Source organism: Rhineura floridana, chromosome 7 (genome assembly GCF_030035675.1).
Source record: "Rhineura floridana isolate rRhiFlo1 chromosome 7, rRhiFlo1.hap2, whole genome shotgun sequence".
NCBI lineage: Eukaryota > Metazoa > Chordata > Lepidosauria > Squamata > Rhineuridae > Rhineura > Rhineura floridana.
Genome location: NC_084486.1, coordinates 147,472,247 through 147,494,111, shown reverse-complemented (window position 1 = coordinate 147,494,111; position 21,865 = coordinate 147,472,247). Strand labels below are relative to the sequence as shown.

At 45.6% G+C, this 21,865-nt stretch overlaps 1 protein-coding gene across 2 annotated transcripts in view; it reads left to right on the top strand.

Annotated features, from left to right (window-relative positions):
* Window positions 1-18,648, top strand: part of LOC133389588 (intestinal-type alkaline phosphatase 1-like) — a 39,478-nt gene extending 20,830 nt beyond the window's left edge. For both annotated transcript variants that reach the window (XM_061637535.1, XM_061637536.1), the window contains exons 4-11: window positions 2,841-3,015; window positions 6,496-6,668; window positions 10,997-11,125; window positions 11,632-11,701; window positions 13,956-14,090; window positions 14,567-14,758; window positions 16,959-17,075; window positions 18,081-18,648. In XM_061637535.1, the coding sequence (XP_061493519.1) occupies window positions 2,841-3,015; window positions 6,496-6,668; window positions 10,997-11,125; window positions 11,632-11,701; window positions 13,956-14,090; window positions 14,567-14,758; window positions 16,959-17,075; window positions 18,081-18,388 (1,299 nt within the window). In that variant the 3' untranslated portion in view covers window positions 18,389-18,648. The remainder of the gene's footprint in view (window positions 1-2,840; window positions 3,016-6,495; window positions 6,669-10,996; window positions 11,126-11,631; window positions 11,702-13,955; window positions 14,091-14,566; window positions 14,759-16,958; window positions 17,076-18,080) is intronic.
* The last annotated feature ends 3,217 nt before the right edge of the window (window positions 18,649-21,865 follow it).

Below are 21,865 nucleotides of genomic sequence, written 5' to 3'. Positions count from 1 at the left end.
TCCCAAACTCCCCTGCCCTCCATGGACCACTTGAAAATTGTTGAGAGGCTTGGCTGATCAACTTAATGATTTTTTGCCTGTTGCAGCTATAGTAATGCACTGTGCTAGATGATGCATGCTTTTTAATTGTATTTGCGTAGCTACCCCCCCCCATAAATAGAACTCAAACTGTAAAATAATGAAATATACAAAATGAAGGAAGCAATACAAATGCAATTAAAAATCAATGTGAATATTTAAAGTGGAGATGCCATGGACGACCTGAATGCAGCTGGTGGGTTACCAGTGGTCCACAGACCACAGTTTGAGAACCTCTGGTGTAGAGGATTGCAGCCTTAAGTCTCACAGTGGTGCTGGTTGTACTTCTTAAAAGGACAGTTGCAACTTAGGCAGCTCTGGTTTCTTTCCCAATAGATGAGGTAGATGAAGGGGAATGTGTGTACTCTGAAGATGCCCACATAATAACATTTTTTCAACGGCATCTCCCCTCCTGCCCCCCCTCCAAATAGGGTCTGTGATTTATCAGAGACATTTTCTGATAAATAATGAGGGTCGAAGCATATTGAAACGGCAATCCAGTCATGACAGAATGGGCGAGTTGAAAAAGGAGTCAAGGACATTACAAGTCATCAGTACAAAAGTGATCTGTAAGAAAATGTTGCAGCATGGAGCACTCCTGTTTAGCGTTCCAGCCATTCAGTCATGCCTTCTCGCACAATATTCCCATTCCATGCTCCTCCATAGAATTTTTGTAGATGTTACTTGGCTGGAGGACTGTATTGCAACATTTGGAGCAGTGTGAATTCTGAAGGATGGCTATGTTTCGGTTTTTGTGTTGTTTCAGAAAAGTGCAAATTAGGTAGGTTCACCTTTAAAAGGGAACTGAATCAGATCTCTCCCCATTTCTGCTCCTCCAACTAATTTTCTGATCCCCCTCCCGCCCCACCAGTCAGCTTTCCACGGACACAATGCTCAGTCCTCAAGGGCGCTCATAGCCTGAACCTTGGGAACAGAGGGAATCAGGAGTGTAGTCATCCAAGGTCTCAGGGTGTCTTAAAACCCTTACCTTTTTGGGAGCAGGGTCCCAGTAGGGTCCCTATGTCTCCAGCTTCCTATGAGCCAATCACCATGAAAGGGTACTATGTTGGCCACTGAAAAGAGTCTTCTAACATGCTTCCTTGCCCTTTCCTGCTGATTGGGGCCAATCCGAGTGAAAGAAGGCGAGTCAGCCATTGAAAAAACTCTTCTCAGTAGCCAACAGACTCCCCTTTCATGCTGATTAACTCCTAGGGACATTTGTTGTTGAGGGAGAAGGCATTAACAAGGATCGATAAGTAGAAAGGAGTGTTCAGCCCTGGCCAGATTATCTGACAATCGTAGAAGGTTGTGTAACCTTAGAAGGGGGCGTGGCTGTGACTATTGTGAAGGGACCCTGCACTTCTGAATTTGCCACTGCACTGCTGGAGAGAATCGTGTGGATGCTGATGATGCTGTGATCTTGAGAGCCGGCTGGAGAGGGCAGCAGAGCAGAGTTTAAGAAGGGCCCTGCTGAGATCATATCAAGGGTTCATCTTCCAAAGCATTCCATCTGTTTGCGGCAGCAGCCAGCCAGATATTTCCAGGAAGCCTTCCCGCAGCAAATAAAAGCAATTGCCCTTCCTTGCTGTTGCTGCCACTGCACAACCATTTTTTCAGAGGTACACAGTTTCTGAACATGGAGGTTCCATTCAGCCATCACAGCTAAAAGTCATCCTTTTGGTGGAGCCATCCTCCATGAATAATCTAGTCTTCACCAACCTGGTGCCCTCCAGATATTTTGGACTGCTACTCCCATCAGCCTCTCTCTCTCTCTCTCTCTCTCTCTCTGTGTGTGTGTGTGTTTGTGTGAAGTACTCCTGTTTGTCTATTCTGTACCTGCTGCCAGTCAGTTTCATTGGGTGACCCTGGGGAGAAGCGTTAGGAATCAGAGACAGTAAAGCAAAGCGTTTCAGAACTTAGCAGGGTGCTAAGCCAGACCTTCCCCTCAGGACCATTTCTGTGTTAGGATGACAAGAACTTTTTTACCGCAAAGGTCTCCCTCATCATGCAGAGGTTCTGCAGCAGCCACACCAGTTCCCAGGGAATGTGTGCTGCTGGTATGGAAAACCAGTTTAGCACATCTAAGTGAAGGAGGTTAGGATGGCTGGTGGGGTTGTCAGCTGACCCGGGAAATCTTCCTTGTCCTCCTTAACAGCAGCCTGATCTGCATAAATCAGCAAATCACGCTTTTCATGGTGTAGGGATAAGCAGTGCAAAGTGCTGTGAATCGAGCCACTCTTAAAGGCAGGGGAGCAGGAGTCAGTTCAAAAGCTGGCAACCCTGGTGGCCAGATGCAAAGTAAGCCCCGTTGCTGTCAAAACCTGTTGTTGATTATGATGTTCACTGTTTCTACATCAAAATGATGTACATGATAAAAATAAGAAACTGCAAATTGTATAGACAAAACCATTTCTACCAGCTCTAAAAGCAATCAAAACATTCCTACAGATATACAATTAATATTTTGTGAATGACTGGGCCGCACCTCAGGGAAAGCCTTCTTAAATAAAAATGTGTTTAGTAGGGGCCTAAACATCATGACGTTGGGTGCCTGTCGAATTTTGAAGAGGAATTTCACCGTTTGCAGCTTGTCTTGCAGGAGATGAGAAGAGTCTGCTTCTGGTGAAATATCTTCCTGGACAGCTACTAAAGTTCCCAAGTTCCCTGTATAATTTCTCGGGCTGGGCCCCTTGCCATGCAGCTGCTGCTGACCTTGTGCCCAGCTGCCTTGAATCCTGGCATCTCTCACTTTCTCTTGGCAGACATACAATGTCGACCGGCAGGTGCCTGACAGTGCTGGAACTGGAACTGCCTACCTATGTGGGGTGAAGTCCAATGCAAAAACCCTGGGACTGAGTGCCGCGGCGGTCTATGGCAAGTGCACCTCCACCTTTGGCAACAAGGTAGACTCCATCCTGCATCGGGCAAAGTTGTCAGGTAGGAGCTGTGAGGAAGAAAGAGCCAACAAAGATGTGTAATTCTCTAGGTTTTGTTTTCCTTTGGGCTGGAAGCATCACCTCCATGCAGGGATGGGGGAGGGATTGGGTCCAATTTGCACTCCCTGAAAAACATGTGAACCAAAACACAACCATCCTTTGAAATATTTTTCAATGAATTTTGCAGTGCAGTTATCTACTTTTTAAAAAAGTACATCAATGCATATCTTATGAGGGGAAAGTGTGCGTTAAAATGCACTTATTTGTGAAAGTAATATACAAAGATGCATTATTTTATGGGAAATTGCGAGGAAGTCGGGAGAGATGTACATGAAAATGCCGACAAATTTTTGTGAAAAGAAAATTGCAGACTAATGTAGAAACGTGCTGAACTGAACATAAGATTGGACAAATGAGAAACTTGGAGGAGCCGAAATTGATAGAGTTATCGGTCCCTAACTCCATGTTCCCCCCCTTCTCCTGAGCAATAAAAGGGGTTGTGACCGGTACCAGGGTCAAAAATCCTCCCAGATAAGGCATTTTGACATCAGCTGTTCCCAGCTGCTCATGTTCATAGGAGAGCTGGAGGGGTTATCGGAGAGGTCATGTAGTCCACCCCCTGCTGGATACAGGAAACCCAGAGCGAGAGCTGCCCCAACCATTGGCTTCCGAGCATCTTCTTGAACTCTCCAGTGCAAAGAAGAGCCCCTACCCCCTGCTCCAGCAAATGATTCCATTGCTGAAGTGCTCTGCCTGTAAAGACGTTTCTTCTAATGTCCCAACGAAATCTACCCTCCTGTCTCTGAAGACCATTCTCTGTGGCAGCAGAGAGCAAATCACTGACCTCTTCTAGGTGGCAGCCCTTTATGTTATGGATATGCAAAGTAACTCAGCGGTCTGAGCTGCATGTGCCAGTGTGTGTATTTACCTAAGAAGCAGGCTTTTACCCTGCATTTAAACCACTGAGACTTAAGACTTACTAAAATAAGAAAAGCTACTTTAGTTATAGACATGCATAGTAGATAGGAAAAGCATACCTAGTTCTAACTAACTAAGTTGGAGTTGCAACGCACAAGTTTGGGAGTTGCCCTCATGGCTGAGGGGAAAGAGCAAAGACAAAGATGTCTCCTCTCTCCTCACACAGTTGAAGGAGGAGGAGGAGGAGGGGAAGGTCAGCTTCCCTGAGCATATCAGTTTACAACGGAAGGAAGTTAGGTAGAGAAGAGCACAGGCAAAGGGAGGCAAGCCTAGCCAGCTGGAGGACCCCAACTCTATCTTCCTTCTGGAATACAAACAAAAGAACCCAAACAGGACATGCTCTTGCCCCACTTCCTACACTTTAGGTGCTGCAAGAGTCGTATCAAGCCCCCTCCCCAGTCTTCTCTTCTCCAGGCTAAACCTACCGAGGGCCACCAGCCTTTACTCAAAGAATTTACTTCCCATTCCCTTGTCCCCTCTGAGTTCCCCCCTTTTCCAAAGATCCCAAAGACATGCCCTGATTGTCCTTGGGTTTTGCATCAGATGGAAAGCTAGAACCCCTAACCCATTTGTTTTTGAAATGGTGTCAATTTCAACCAAGGGTAAATTCTCTCTGTTATGTCATCCAATGCATCCCATTGAAACTTCTGAAGTTTGGTAGCTTTTAAGGTCCTTGTAATAGGAAGCCAGATCCTGTTCTATAGAATCTGATTCTGAACCGTCTGTGTGGGATTGGGTGTGGGTGTGACCAATTGTGTTTGGATTTATATCTGTTATACTTATTTCTTGATTAGTGTTCTATTAATAGAAGCATAAGATTAAAAAAGATCAAGTTAGATCCCCCCTTATTCTTACATTCCTGATCGTTAGTGAGGAAGAAAGAAAGAAAAAAGGAAAAGGTCAGGATTTTTTTTTAATTCGCAAAGCTCTAGGTCTGTGTTCTACCTCACAATATTCAGTCAAAGCAGAGGCATGTAAATCCATCAGAATCCACTGTGTTTTAAGAAATTCCAGATCTTGCCAGGCATTGAATGAATTCCTGTCATTGTCAGGGCCAAACAATTATCTTTTTCCGTGGTTACCCAAACCATTCTCTCTGTGGACCACTTGAAAATTGTTGAGTGATTGGTGATTTTCTGCCGGTTGTAGCAATTGTAATTCCACAGAACTTAAACTGCAGTATAGTAAAATATAAGCAACCAAAGAAGCAATGACAATTAAAAATCAGTATGAATATCCCATGTGATGCCTGTGCCCGTTCTCACCTTCAGCCACAAATCCAGAGACACATCATAAACTACCTGAATGAAGCTTGAAGATCACTGGTGGTCTACAGACCACAGTTTGGGACCCTATCTATCTGATAATAACCTGACTCTAGCAGCGTCATTAAAAGTGAAATACTGTTTCCATTCTCTTATTTTGGCTCCAAAAAGTACTCAAACCAAAATGGAGGAGAAGGTCCCCAAAATATGGGAAACCAACCAACAAAATTACAGGAACCCCCCAAATAATAAAAATCATGTAGATTTACATGCTACTGCTTAACCTGAGCATTGCAAGGCAGAACACACATTCCCGTTTCTGGTACTGGAAGAAATGTACAGCTATAATGAAATATACAGCCTATTGATAGCCTTATCCGTCATGAATCTGTCTAATCCTCTTTGAAAGTCTTCCAGGTTGGTGGCGATCACCGCTGACTGTAGGAGTGAGTTCCATAGCTTAACTGTGTGAAGAAATGCTTCCTTTTATTTATTTATTAATTATTTGATTTACATCCTACCCTTCCTCCCAGCAGGAGCCTAGGGCGGCAAATTTGCATTTTTTTGCCTCTCCTCAGTCTTCTGACATTCAGCTATACTGGATGACCCCATGGGTTCCAATATTATGAGAGAGGGAGAAAAACGTTTCTCCACATCATGCATAATTTTACACACCTTGATCGTATCCCTCCTTACTTGCCTTTCCTTTCTAAACTACAAAATCCTGAACCGTCACAACTTTTCCTTGTAGGAGGGTTGCTCTAGCCTCCTGATTATTTTGTTGCCCTTTCCGGTGCTTTTCCAGGTATCTCCTGAGGAATGATATAGATAACAGCAGTGGAGGCTGGTGGCTCTGATGTCAGTGGGCCAGTGGATCCGTTTGGGGTTTTAGTCTGAACTTTCAAGGAGCTGTCCAAGGTGCTGAAAGCCCACTGACATTGGAGCCCCCAGCCTCCATTGTAAAACAGAGTGTCCCTTAAATTCATGCAGAATCACATAAAGGGTATGTTTTCTGCCACTTTAAACCCCTCAAAGATCATTTCTCATCAGCACCATGGTCTGTCCAGTGACTCCATTGCTCTTTCAGAACGGTGACTTGAGGAAGTCAGAAAGTTGCAATCTCATCCTGACCTGCTATCCCTTCTAGTGTTTGAAATGAGGCATCTTTGCTGTAGCTGCCTAGGCTTTGCCCCTTTCAAAATGTGTTTCCCACAATTCCTCTCCTCTCCCCATCACAGGCAAGTCTGTGGGGATTGTGACGACCACCCGCGTGCAGCACGCCTCACCAGGGGCAGCCTACGCCCACTCGGCCAACCGGAGTTGGTACAGCGATGCCAATATGTCAAGAGATGCCATCCAGCAAGGCTGCAAGGACATTGCCTACCAGCTGGTGCACAACACAGATATCAATGTGAGTGGTTGTGCATGCGGAGGTGTTTGGTTACGGGGGCAGGATAGAGCTGTTGCCGTGGCGTGGGGGATTCAGGGGCCTGGTCATAGGGGCTCCACAACCCAGCAGTCTCACAGCTCTTTAGACAATAAGGCTGCATTTCAGTGTGAACTTAACCTGCACCACAGGGCTCACTACAGGGCTCACTTCTAAGTAAACCTACAGAAGGCTTGCTCAGAGGGATGGGCGAGGAATTTGATTACATTTAAAGATAACTCTATCAAAGTGACACTTCCCAAGACAGTACGTGAACTGAACCACAGCTATCTCTCAAAATCCACACTTATCGAAATTTTACGATGCAGTCCTCCATCCAACCAGTGTTTACAGAAATTCATATATTAGGTGAAACTGCACATGAAATGCCCACATTATTGAAAATGACATACAAAAATTTGTTATATTAGGGAAAATTGCTTAGGAAAATGTGTGCATTGGTCAAAAATGTGTTCATTGGTAAAGGTTTGCCCTAAAATGTGATTAATTTGCATGAGGATTTTTTTTTTTTTAGGAAAATTGCAAATTGTTGCAGAGATGTGGAGAACTGAATTTAAATAAACGTAAATGTACTGCCTTCAAGTTGATTCCGACTTATGGCGACCCTATGAATAGGGTTTTCATGAGGCTGAGAGGCAGTGACTGGCCCAAGGTCACCCAGTGAGCTTCATGGCTATGTGGGGATTTGAACCCTGGTCTCCCAGGTCGTAGTCCAACACTCTAACCACTGAACAAATGAGAAACTGAGAGAACCAGAATGAACAGACCCTTCCACCCCTACATGCATGGTACATCCCAAATATTATCCAGCCTGAAGCTGAACTGAGGAGGGAGTTTGCATTCCCTGGGCATTTCCCTGCTCATTTCCTTTACAAAAATATTTTTCCCGATGTCCCCGTTCAGAAGACAGCAAGGCAGAGAGGTTATGGCACCTTGAGGCTGACAAGCAGAGCCCTGAAGGCGGAACCAAGAGGGGCAGCCATTCAAGCACAGGGGTGGGCAGAGGGTCTCGTTTTAGCTCCTTAGCTCACTATAGAATCATAGAATAGTAGAGTTGGAAGGGGCCTATAAGGCCATCAAGTCCAACCCCCTGCTCAGTGCAGGAATCCAAATCAAAGCATTCCCAACAGATGGCTGTCCAGCTGTCTCTTGAATGCCTCCAGTGCTGGAGAGCCCACTACCTCGCTAGGTCATTGGTTCTATTGTCCTATGGCTCTAACAGTTAGGAGGTTTTGCATGATGTCCAGTCGAAAACTGGCTTCCTGCAACTTGAGCCCATTATTCCATGTCCTCCACTCTGGAATGATCGAGAAGAGATCCCAGCCCTCCTCTGTGTGGCAACCTTTCATGTACTTGAAGAGTGCTATCATATCTCCCCTCAGTCTTCTCTTCTCCAGGCTAAACCTGCCCAGTTCTTTCAGTCTCTCCTCATATGGCTTGGTTTCCAGTCCCCTGATCATCTTTGTTGCCCTCCTCTGAACCCGTTCCAGTTTGTCTGCATCCTTCTTGAAGTGCGGAGACCAGAACTGGATGCAGTATTCAAGATGAGGCCTAACCAGTGCTGAATAGAGGGGAACGAATACATCACGCAATTTGGAAACTATGCTTCTGCTAATGCAGCCTAAAACAGCATTTGCCACATTTTGCTGCTTCAAATGCCAGGGCCATAGTTCAGTGGTACAGCAACTGCATGCAAAAGAACTTAGGTTCAACCCCTGGCAACACCTCCCGGTAAAGCTGGGATTGCCTCCTGACTGAAACCTGCCAGAGCTCCTGCCAGTCAGTGTTGACTGTACTGAATTGGATGGGCCAATGGTCTGACTCAGTGGAAGGCAACTTCCTATCTTCTGATGTTCCCCAAAGTTTCAAGCAGGATTCTCAGGAGCTGCATGCAAAGCTGGCACTTTGTCACTGACATGTAGTGTATCTCCAGACAGAGCGGGGAGTGACCCCTGGAAAGCTGCTGCCAGTCAGAACAGACAATACAACAGTTTGATTCCATATAAGGCGGCTTCTCACTTTCCTATATACGGTTTGGCCCTGAGGAGTTTGGTGAAGTTTCGACCAAGTCAGGCTCTGCTGCCCTTTTAAGTCTTAACAAGGCAGCTGGTTCTCTTTAACCGTCCGTTCCTTCAGGAGAAAGGCCGGCATGTTAATTAAATATATACATACATAACAGCAGACAGTGCCATGTTCATACACAGACCTCTAGAACAATATCTTATTATAAGCTAAGATGGGGCTGCAATATTATCTGATGACCCCATCGGAGAAGACCCAACAATTGACAGAATTGTCATATGTACAAATTGCTGAGATGTCCCCCTAAATGTCTTCCTGGAAGGCTTAATATGCGGGCCAGTTGGGTGCTTACTGGCCAGATCTTCCCTGAATGACCCATTCCCTCTGCAAGCACTCACTGGTGATCTCTTGCCTGGGTTGGGAGGGCAATTCTGAAGCGGATCCTGGCTTGACATTAGATCTCCTTGGCCTTTGTGCTTTGAGCACCTCTGTTTTAGGAGACCAATCATGTTCCTCGGCTAACCACTGCCTATCACAAAGACCACCTCCTTCCCTACAGAACTGTTCAGGTGTTAAGAGCAGCAGAGGGGGCAGTTCCTCAGTTGTACGCAAGATAATTTGGATTCTTTGGCGGGGGGAGGAACCATTGTTACTCCTTTCCCCATCTCAGGCTACCTCAATGGCCTGCCCATTAAGGCCTATCTTGACCAAACATACAGTTGCCAACTATTAATGTGACAAATTATAAACCCAGCTGTCTGAGCGCAAAGGGGCAGGCCACAAGGGTCTCACTGAGACTTCTGCACAGTCATGGATATCTGGCTTCCTTGTTTTATTAGTTTTAACTGTAAAAGTAGAGAGTTGATTTGGGTTTTTCCTCACCAAAAAATTTCTCTTGTATTTTCCCTTTCCACAAATATATGCTCTAATTTATTTGTGCCAAAGAAAATGTCCGAACCTGGCAACATTTTACTGCATTTAAAGAAATGTGATGTGAAGCTGATGTAGATTGCACGGTATCAATATAAAGGAAAATATTGAAAGAATAAAGTTGCATACACACCATACTTTTAAAGCACATGACTTCCCCCAAAGAACCCTGGGGACTGTAGTTTATTAAGGGTGCTGGGAATTGTAGCTCTGTGAGGGATAAACTACAGCTCCCAGGATTGTTTTGAAGAAGTCATATGCTTTAAATGTATGGTGTGTACGCAGCCCTCATGTGTGGACATGATGAACACAGCTTTCATATGAAATGTCTGGATCTTATCCCTTTTGGCTGCCCACAGCATCTGAGAGCTGTCTATAGATGGAGACTACGCTTTCCTATCAAGGCTAATCACCATAATAAAATTCTGTTAGAAGCACCATCAACTCAGAAAAAGTGACACAAGGAAAAATTCCTAAACCACATCTTCATCTTTCATTTAAGGCAGTATTTTAGCACTTTAAGCAGACATGGCTTACCCCCAATATCCTGGGAACTGTTGTTTAGTAAGGGTGCTGAGAGTTGTTAGGAGACCCCTATTCCCCTCGCACAGCTGCAATTCGCAGAGTAGTTTAACAATAAATCCCTCTTCTCAGGAAACTCTAAGAAGAGTAACTCTATGACGGGAATAGGGTTTTCTGAACAACTCTCAGCACCCTCCAGAGCTTGGAAAAGTTACTTTTTTTGAACTACAACTCCCATCAGCCCCAGCCAGCATGTGCTGGCTGGGGCTGATGGGAGTTGTAGTTCAAAAAAGTAACTTTTCCAATCGCTGCCCTTAACTAAGTACAGTTTCCAGGATTCTTTGGGGAAGCCATGACTGTTTAAAGTGGTATTGTAGTGCTTTCAATGTATAGCACACATGGGGCCCTATAAGATGCTTTTTGCTTGTTGTACAGACAAACATGTGAACAGCCTATCACAAAGACCACCTCCTTCCCTGCAGAACTGTTCGGGTGTTCAGAGCAGCAGAGGGGGCAGTTCCAAAGTTGTGGAATTCCCTCCCCAGAGTGACAGGTCTGGTACCGCCATTGTATAGCTTTCATCATATGCTGAAGTCGCACCTCTTTACCCTGGCCTTTGACCCTTGATATAGATAAAGGTATATGACTTACTACCCTATTCAATTTTACATGGTTTTGACCAATTTTAATATTGTATTTTGCAGTGTTGTAAACTGCCTGGCACCTCATGGTGAAGGGCAGGGGAGAAAGAGAATGAATAAATCATTCTGGAGAGGTAGCAATGCTAGCTAGTCACGGTGCCATGTTCCTCTTGGCAGGTGATTCTTGGAGGGGGCCGGATTTACATGATGCCTCAGCAGACCCCGGACCCAGAATACCCAACTGATTGGAACGGGACCAGGAAGGATGGGCTGAACCTCATCGAAAAGTGGCTGAGTGGCAAGGAGGCAAGGGGAATTGGGGAAGGGCTAGGAGGCGAGAGGGGACCTTGAACTCTTTCCATTCCATCTAGTTGCTAGAAAAACTCTGTAAGGAAGAATCGCTGCCTGAGCTTGCTTTCTTCCTCCTCCCTCCCAATCTCTTCTTCCTTTTGTGTCATTCCTTTTAGATTTTAAGTCTGAGGGCAGAATCTGCCTTATGATTGATCTTTGTATGCCCCTCTGGGAGCCTTTTTGGGGGAGCTGAAGAATGGGGTAAAAATGCTTTTAAGAACAACAAGACCACCTATTTTCTCTGCGCAAAGCAGCCTTTCCCAACTTGGTGCCCTCTGGATGTTTTGGACCACAAGCATGGCCAGCACATTTTAGTCCAAACTTCCAAGGTGCAGTCTGAGGTTGGCTGGGGCTGATGGGAGTGGTGATCCAAAGCATCCAGAGGGCACCAGGTTGAGGAAGGCTGGTGTAACATATATGCTGGTGATTCCTGGCATTGATAGACCTTTACTTGTTTCCAGGGAGCTCAATATGTCTGGAATAAATCAGGCTTGGCTGCCGTCAATGAAAACTCTACCAACTATCTTATGGGTAAGGGAAGTATGCAGGTTGCCTGTTTCTCTCCTTTTGGTCACAGAAATTCTGTCCCAGTCCCTGACATGTTGCAAGAGAAGCCCTGCTAGGTCCCCTTCAGAGGCAGTTGAGAACACAGCAAGGGATTTGCTTCAGAAATCAGGCCAAAGTTGAGCTCATCTAGAACTCTGTCTCTGTGCCCACTGGAAGATGCTCCCTGGGGAGGCGCATGAGCAGAGCAAGCTGGAGGAGGAGGCTGTCCTCATATGCTGGCCTCCAGTATCTGTTGTGCATTTCAGTTTCATGATTGTGATTGTTGTGATTTTAATTGTTGTAAGCCACCTTGCGGGATGCATACACAGATTAGAAGGGTGGGGTGGAACTCCCTGTACAAATAAATCAAACCAATAAACATCTGGTAATCGGAGCTATACTGCCCCTGTACATGGAGGCTCAATTTAGCTTCCCAGGCAGTGAATTTCATGGTGGTCTTTTTGGTTACCTGAGAGCCAGTGTGGTGTAGTGGTTATGGTGCTGGACTACGACCTGGGAGACCAGGGTTCGAATGTCCACACAGCCACGAAGCTCACTGGGTGACCCTGGGCCAGTCACTGCCTCTCAGCCTCAGAGGGAGGCAATGATAAACCACCTCTGAATACCAATTGCCATGAAAATGTAATATTTATTTATTTATTTATTTAAAATATTTCTATCCCGCCCTTCTACCCTATAATGGGGCACTCAGGGCAGCTTACAAAAATAAAATCAAACACATACATAATAAAATTGTAAACAATAAAATCACAACAACATTAAAATAAATTAAAATACATTAAATACAATTAAAATACATAAAATACAATATATATATATACACACACATATATACATATATATATATAAGGAGTGGTACTAAAGGGGACTACAAGGGTAAAATTTAACGTAGAAGGCATAAAATCAGTGTCAGGCTCTACCTTCAGTCCCTCCCAAAGGTTCTCCGGAACAAGGTCATTTTCTTCAGAAAACCATCAGGGAGGGAGCAGAGCAGACTTCTTGGAGTATGGTATTCCAAAGCTTGGGAGCCACCGCTGAAAAATCTCTCTCCCGTGTGCCTGTCAGTCTTTCACTCCAAGCACCCAGAGGAGACTAGAGGCAGATTATCTTAAATCCCGGGCAGGTACATATGGGCGTAAGCGGTCCCTCAGGTACATTGGTCCAAGGCTGTTTAGGGCTTTAAAGGTCAGAACCAGCACTTTGAATTGGGCCCGGAAGCAAATTGGGAGCCGGTGGAGTCAATAAAGCACATGGGTGATATACTCCCTGTGCGTAATATACCCCTCACTGTACAATTCCGAGCACCCTTAACAAACCATAATTCCCAGGATTTTTCCTAGCCTAATTGATGTACAGGCTGTGTCATGGGCCCCATGGAGGACTCCTGGCAGAGTGATCAGGAGGAGGAGGAGGAATGGGATCCTGGACAGGGGCCCAGTGGACTGCAGTGGGAGGGAGCTGAAACAGGAGAAGGCTTCAGCAGTTTAGGCAGTGACAGCTCCGCCCCCTTAGTTCCAGTTACAACGGAAGAAGCACTGCCTGACCATGTGCCAGCCCTTATCCAGCCTCTCAGCCCTGTCTTGTTGCCCAAGCTGCCACTCACACGTCCTCCCAAGGAGGAGGAATCGGAGGCTCGACCAGAAGTGGTGTCAGGGGAGGATCTGGATGAAGTGCCCTTGCTCCAAGGACACGTCGGCAGGTGCACAGGTGCTCACAGATAGCCCAGCTGTTCAGTCTGTTCATTGGAGTGATTGCTTGCTCACGCAGTCCCATTCAGAGAAACCTCCCCCATGCAAACAGAAAGCCCATCCCCAAGCCTACTTAAGGGGTCTCAGAGGAAGCATCTAATTGCTGCGACCACATCTTAGCTTGAGTAGTCATGCCTAGTTATGCTGTGAAGAGATGCAGAGTTCTGTATAATCTGTAAACTGATCTATCACACCCTCTAAGCTGAGATTTCACATTTAACGAAACTAGGGAAAACACACCAGTGAGTCAGAGTCTGAATCCAATGGGGTTGGCCAGGACAAGCAAGGCTGAGGAGGTGCAATCACAGGGCCAGATCTAAAAGTTGCTGTTGGTTGCATCCTTACTGCAAAATGCCATAAACATCAATGACACTATTTGAGTTATAAATGACAATGATAACTATGTGCCTCCGTCTCTGTAAGGCTTCTGCCGCAAGGAACCTCTCCCTTTCCCTGCTCAAATCTGTTAGGCCTCTTTGAGCCGCAGGACATGAAGTATGAGCTGGAGCGTGACAACAGCACGGATCCCTCCATTGTGGAGATGACAGAGAAGGCCGTCCAGATCCTGCGCAGGAACCCCAATGGCTTCTTCCTCTTTGTGGAAGATGAGTATCCTTGTCTGCAGTTGAGGGGAAGGGGCCAGCGAGGAAGGCGCGAGGTGGGGCCACAGAGAGCCCTGTGCGTAATATGGCGTCTGCTGCTCAGGGAGGAAACAAAGACCAGCTCCCATCTGAAAGGGAGAGGAACTGGTGGGCCCTGTTCTCACTGAGGCAACGAACCTGTGTCTGGACTGTACCACTTCAGGGGGTGGCTGGGGGGCTCAAGTGCCTGAATGGTCCTCTAAACAAACAGAACGGTTCCCTTCATGTAGAAAACGAGCTCTTCCAGGAGGTTATGCTAGAACCTTTCTCCCTGACATGCTGCTTTTCATATTTGGGGGAACATTAAGTCTTGCCAGCCTCCTCCTGCCTACAGCCTGAAGTGGTCTAGTCCAGGCATAGCACCACCACCTCAGTGAGAACTATGCTGTGCTATGCAGGTGGTGAAAACAGTTCTAACTGGCTGCCTCTCTCTCCTTCACGAGGTAAGATCGACCACGGACACCACGATGGCAAAGCCAAGCAAGCTCTGACTGAGGCTGTGATGATGGACCTGGCGGTGGAGAGGGCCCTCCAGCTGACCAACGCCTCAGAGACTCTCACAGTGGTCACAGCCGATCACTCACACGTCTTCACCTTTGGGGGCAGCACGCCGCGAGGCAACAACATCTTTGGTGAGAAACTGGGGGCTACTCTTGGGTAGTTGCTAGGCCCTGTAAAGAGTGGCCCTTCGCTCCGTGTTTCACAGGCAAGGAGGAATGCTCAAAGGTGAAACTCCCGCAGGAACGTGGAGATGATTTCCACCCCAGTTTTTCTGGATGCTTCCCAATCTTCTCCGACCCAACAATGTTCACCAGGTTTCGAATTCCGCCTGGCTGTGAACTGTGCTGGGTATAACAGGATCTCTGGGAACTGCAGCTTGCCTTTTTTAATTTTAAAGGAAATTTCTAGCCCATATGGTTTCCCAGGAAAAAGATCCCTGAAACAGTATATCCAGCGTCTGGCCACAGATGCATCATCACAATCATCATCATTATTTTATTATTATGCTTTAAATGTATGGTACAGCTGTGGTCAGAAGCTGGATATACAGTTTCAGGGATCTTTTTCCAGCCCACCCTTCATACAAGGGTCTCAGGGCGGGTCACAACAGTGTTAAAATACATCATTTTGTTGTTCTTGTTTTACACCTCCAAGTCGTTTACGACTTATGGCGACCCTATGAATCAGCTACCTCCAAGAGCATCCTTTATGGAATCAATCCATCTCTTGTTTGGCCTTCATCTTTTTCTACTTCCTTCTATTTTTCCCAGCATTATGGTCTTTTCTAATGAATCATGTCTTCTCATTATGTGTCCAAAATATGATAACCTCAGTTTCATCATTTGAGCTTCTAGTGATAGTGCTGGTTTAATTTGTTCTACCACCCAATTATTTGTCTTTTTTGCGGTCCATGGTATGCGCAAAGCTCTCCTCCAACACCACATTTCAAATGAGTTGATTTTTCTCTTATCCGCTTTTTTCACAGTCCCACTTTCACCTCCATACATAGAGATCGGGAATGCCATGGTCTGAATGATCCTGACTTTAGTGTTCAGTGATACATCACTAAAAACACTTAAAAACAACCTAAAATCACACCACAAAAAAATCACAACACCCATGGCTTCCCCCAAAGAGTCCTGGGAACAGTAGTTTGTTAAGGATGTGGAGAGTTGTTAAGAGACCCCTATTCCCCCTCACAGAGTCACAATTCCTAGCACCCTTAACAAATTAGATTTTCCAGGACTCCTTGGGGGAAGCTGTAACTGTTGAAGTGGTATAAGAGTGCCTTAATTATATGGTGCGGATGTGATCAGGATAGTTGGTATCTTTGCATGCATCTGGATTAGGCCAGTTTTTCTGAGGGGGAGATGAAGTTGTTAATGTTTTTATAGCTGTTGGTGGTGGAGACACTTTAGATCTGTCTCTGCTGTTCTGCAAAACAAATTCTGCAAGTTTTTCATGTTTCCACTGTCATTTGGGGGGAAATCTGACTGTGAAGGGTGCCAACTGGCTGGTGTCTGTGATGTCACCAACACACCTCCTGCCCTCATTTCCCAGAGAAGTCTTGTAGCTGTTTTTCCAAGCAGTCACTATAAGACACCTTGGCCACATTCACACTACACATTTATTCCAATATTATTCCACTTTAAACCGTCATGGCTTCCTCCAAGGATTCCTGGGAACTATAATCTGTGAAGGGTGCTGAGAGATTTTAGGAGACCCCCTATTCTCCTCACAGAGCTACAATTCCCAGAGTTGTTTAACAATAAATCCCTCTTCCCGGGGAACTCTGGGAATTGTAGCTCTGTGAGAGGAATATCAGTCTCTTAAAAACTCTCAGCACCCTTCACAAACTACACTTCCCAGGATTCTTTGGGGGAAGCCATGATGGTTTAAAGTGGAATAAACGTATAGTGTGAAGAGATCTCTGATATCTTCCTCTCTAGAAGTGTGTCCCTCTGAGGAAGGAGGGTAGTCTAAGATTATCCAGACTCAGGACATACACTGATGTTTTCATTTTTGAAATAAATAAATAACCCTTCCCCAACCTGGTGCTCTCCAAATGTTTTGGACTACAACTGCCATCAGCCCCAACTTCACACACCTGCACTAGCTGGGGCTGATGGGAGTTGTAGTCCAAAATATCTGTAGGGCACCAAGTGCGTGTGTGTGTCAAAGGAGAGAGGCTGAAATAAATGTACATGCGCCATTGATTCCACTTAGTTTTTAAGACTTTTAACTTTAATCGGATTGGAGCCAGTACTGACCTCTGTGTGTGTGTGCGTGTGTGTGTGTGTGTGTGTGTGTGTGTGTGTGTGTGTTTTACAGGCCTGGCACCAAAACGAGCAACAGACAAACGCTCATACACCAGCATCCTCTATGGGAACGGACCAGGCTACACCCTCAAGAACGGGAGCCGCCCAGACGTTAGGTCTGAGGCCTTTGGTAAGAGCTTTCTCCTTTGCATGCAGAACTCATCAGAGCCCCTCCCTTTAGCCTCTCTGGTTGCAGAGAGAAGGCCGTTCATTTCTCCCTCCACACACTAAACCCGCCCGAGCATTGAAGGTGTTTTGGCAATACAGGTACATTTCTGCTGTTTTAAATGAAGAACTCTTGCTCATACAATTTTTGCTTCTGGATCGGTAGTTTTTTGTCTTGTTCAAAAATAGGTGCAACCGATTGACAAAGCAAATGTGTGTTCACCCTGGAAAGGGATGCTGTCATATCTCTCTTAAAAACTGTACTGGGTGTGGAAGACAGGCAGACACATATCCTAAAATGTGATGGTGGTGGTCTGAAGGCATCATAGCTCTGTGGTCCTGCAGAAGGTCCCAGGTTCAATCTCTGGCTGGGAATATTCCCTGTCTGAGCTGCTGGAGGGCCACTGCTCATCAGCATGTAGACAAATGGACTGATTTAGGGTAGAGACACACTCACTGTTCTGCTGGTTCCAGTGCATCTCCACCTCTCCACCACTCATAGCCCTAGACAATGTTGGCTATTTAATGAGCATTCATTGTGATTTTTTTCTGCAGGGAGATTAGATGATGACGTTGCCTCATAGCAAGTGTTATCCTGCATGTCCCTGTGCATTCCCCCTTATCACAAAAAGTCTGATCTTTTGAGGAAATGGATCTGTTGTGCAGGACCTTTCAATCCACTATAACTGTGCAACCTGAATTTGCCAATTTGTGATTGAATCCAAAAATAGTGATAGTCTTGGTTAGCCTGTGTTTAAAGGCACAGACAGCAAGCCAGTAAACAGAGTGGGGGCCTATAGCCTGGGAGTTTCTGCATACGAAATATGGCAATCTTGTCTGCCCCATGGCACTGCCCCCTTTATGAAGTTCAGTGGACAGCCTTTTGATGTTTTTGCCCGGATGCTCCCAGACTCCAGGCTGTTCTCCTGGCTCCTAGTCTGGACTAACCTCCTCCTTCTTGCCCATCCAGAGGACAAGAACTACCAGCAGCAGGCAGCTGTGCCCCTGAGCTCCGAGACCCACGGCGGAGAGGATGTTGCCATCATGGCCCAGGGCCCCATGGCCCATCTCTTCCACGGCATCCAGGAGCAGAACTACATTGCCCACGTCATGGCCTACGCTGGCTGCATCAAGCCCTATCACGTGCACCCGGAGTGCCCTCAGCATGCCCGGAGTGAAGGCGTCCATGAAGGGTCAGGCTGCCTGGCTCGCTCACCTCACTACCCTTTGCTTGCTCTCTTGGCGCTCTGGGCCTGCCTGTTCCTGCTGCGAATATGACTGCGCAAAAGACATGCCCGTGCATGAATCACACCCACAGGGGGCCTGCAACATGTGTCTTCGAAAGACCTCTCTGGACATCACCTGGGAGGTTACAAGGATATCTTTGCCAGCTCCAGACACTCCCAAATGGACAAACCAATCCATTTTTCTTTCTTGGTTTGTCTTCTGTGTATACAATTGTACATAAATGTATGACGCTACTTCCCTTGCCAGCAGCCTTGGCTTTCAGAGAATAAACAATGATTTTGTTTTCTTTATTTGTTGCTGTTGTTATATGCCTTCTACTCTGGGGTTTCCAAAACTGTTGCGTTACACTCTGATTCTTTCCAGATGTGGCTGCTATATCAGAAATGGGTCATTCAGATCCGATTTTTACATGTGTGTGTTTGTGTGTAATCGGAATATGAGCTATTTGGTGTGTTTTTGAGTCCTGGATATTCATTGCTGTTCCACTGCTTGCCATCCACAACAGCAGGTGAACCTCGACAGAACGTATCCATGCTATGTTTTTTGTTTGTTCCTTCCCTCATTCATTGTTTCTGACAGATGGGGGTGGGGATTCTGTTCAGTTTGCATTTTAATGCAGATCTAGCAAATTCACAGTTCCTGAACCAATACAAAAACCTGAACATGGCTCTTCTTCAAAATTGGCAGTTCTCGAAATTTTGCAATTCAGTTCTCCAGTCAAAGGATGTGTACAAAACTGCATATATTTAGGGAAAACTCCATGCAAAAATGCACATATTAGTGTAAATAACCATGCAAGAATGCCTTCTATTGGGGAAAATTACAAAAAAGCAAATATTAGGCAAAATTGTGTATGTTAGGTAAAATGCACACAAAAATTGTGTATGAATTTTCATTTTTTTAAAAAAAAATTACAAATGTATGTGGAAATAGAATAAACCAAACTTAAGACTGGAAAAGTGAGAGATGGGGAGATCCTGAAGTGGGCAGATTTGTCCATTCCTCTTCTTCATCCTGCAGACCCAGAGCTTGGAAGATTACTTTTAAAAAGTAATAAATTACAGTTACAGTTGCATGGCCCAAAAAAAGTAGTAATTACTGTTACAATTGCAATTGCTCTGAAAGTAACTGATTACTTTACTTTTTCTCCAAAGTAATCACTACAATTACATTTCGGTTACTTTAGAAAAAACGCCTACAAGGTGCTGGCCTTGGCTGCTGCACATCTAAGTAACCTAAAGCAACATTAAAAATAAAGAAACACATACAGAGGTAGTAGAATAATTATTTTTATTCATAGGATAGCAATGGTGGTCTCTCCACTGGTAAGGGTGGTGGGGAGGGAGGCTGAGGCCACTACTCAGATCTTTGCACGTCAAACCAAGTGCAACCCCCCCTCCCCTCAGCCAGCCAGCATAATCTCTCTCACTTAACCATCTCCCAGACCCTGCCCTGCCACCAACTAAGGGACGCTCACTCAAGCAAACATTTTCCCCTAAGATGCAAAAAAGTTAAAATACTGCAAATTTATTCATTTATTTATTTAATTTATTTATTTTATTTAATTAAGCTTATATACCGCCCGACTAGCAACAGCTCTCTGGGCGGTGAACATTAAAAATACAATAAAAATAACACAAAACTGTACACAAAACTGTACAGTCTAAAATCAAAATATAATAATTTACAATTAACAGGAATTAAAATGCCTCAGAGAAGAGAAAGGTTTTAACCTGGCGCCGAAAAGATGATAGTGTCGGCGCCAGGCGCACCTCCTCGGGAAGACCATTCCATAGTTCAGGGGCCACCACTGAGAAGGCCCTAGATCTTGTCACCACTCTCCGGGCTTCCCTATGAGTCGGAACCCGGAGGAGGGCCTTCGTAGTAGACCGTAGTGTACGGGCCGGTTCATATCGGGAGAGGCGTTCCGACAGATATCGTGGTCCCGCGCCGTATAAGGCTTTATAGGTAAGTACCAACACTTTGAATCTGGCCCGGAAGCATATTGGAAGCCAGTGCAAACGGGCTAGCACAGGTGTTATATGCTCAGACCGCTTAGTTCTTGTTAGCAGTCTGGTCGCCGCATTTTGCACTAGTTGTAGCTTCCGAATCGTCTTCAAAGGTAGCCCTACGTAAAGCGCATTGCAGTAGTCCAGACGCGAGGTTACCATAGCATGTACCACTGATGAGAGGTCCTCCTTACTCAGATAGGGACGTAGCTGGGCTACCAACCGAAGTTGGTAGAATGCATTCCGGGCCACCGAGGCTACATGAGCCTCAAGTGTGAGGGAAGAGTCTAAGATGACTCCCAGACTACGCACCTGTTCCTTTAGGGGGAGTGTAACCCCATCCAGGACAGGGTATATATCCACCATCCGATCAGAGAAACCATCCACCAACAGCATCTCAGTCTTGTCAGGATTGAGTCTCAGTTTGTTAGTTCTCATCCAGTCCATTGTCGCAGCCAGGCAACGGTTCAGCACGTCGACTGCCTCATCTGAAGAAGATGTAAAGGAGAAGTAGAGCTGCGTGTCATCAGCATACTGATGACAACGCACTCCAAAACTCCTGATGACCGCCCCCAGCGGCTTCATATAAATGTTAAAAAGCTTGGGAGACAGAACCAAACCCTGCGGGACCCCACATTAGAGAACCCACGGTGTCAAGCAATGTTCCCCAAGCACTATCTTCTGCTGCTGCTTCCTTCTCCTTTATCCATGTTCCTCACCTCCAGATCCTTTCCCCCTCCACTCCATTCTTCACCACCACTATCCGTTTTTTAAAATAATTGTTTTCTCCACTCCACCCCGTCTCACTCTCCGCCTCCTCCCTTGTTGCCTCCTACCCATCCACAGAGCATGAGGGAAGAGCGACGCTGTACAGAAGCCCAGTTTGAGACACATGATTTTCATTCACAAATCAGAGGAGCAGAAGACTTCCCCTGCTCCCCCCCCCGAGTAATGCCCAAAAGTAATTCTGGAAATGTTACAATTACTCCACAAAAGTAGTAAAATTACTCCTAGTTCTATTACAATCAAAATGTAAAGGAATTACTCACTCATTACTCAAAAAAGTAATGAATTACAAGCAATTCGTTACTTGTAACTAGTTACTTCCAAGCTCTGTGCAGACCCTACTAATGTTTTGCATTCTGGGCATGCACATAAATATGTACCTGTGTGCACACTAGGGATGGGTGAGAAATTTGATTCAGTTTGCATTTCAAGCCAAATCTACTGAATTCACACTTTCTGGAAAAAAAATGTTGTTGTTTTGTGCCTTCAAGTCGACTATGACTTACAGTAATCCTATAAATCAGTGACCTCCAAGAGCATCTGTCATGAACCACCCTGTTCAGATCTTGTAAGTTCAGGTCTGTGGCTTCCTTTATGGAATCGACCCATCTCTTGTTTGGTCTTCCTCTTTTTCTACTCCCTTCTGTTTTTCCCAGCATTATTGTCTTTTCTAGGGAATCCTGTCTTCTCATTATGTGTCCAAAGTAGGATA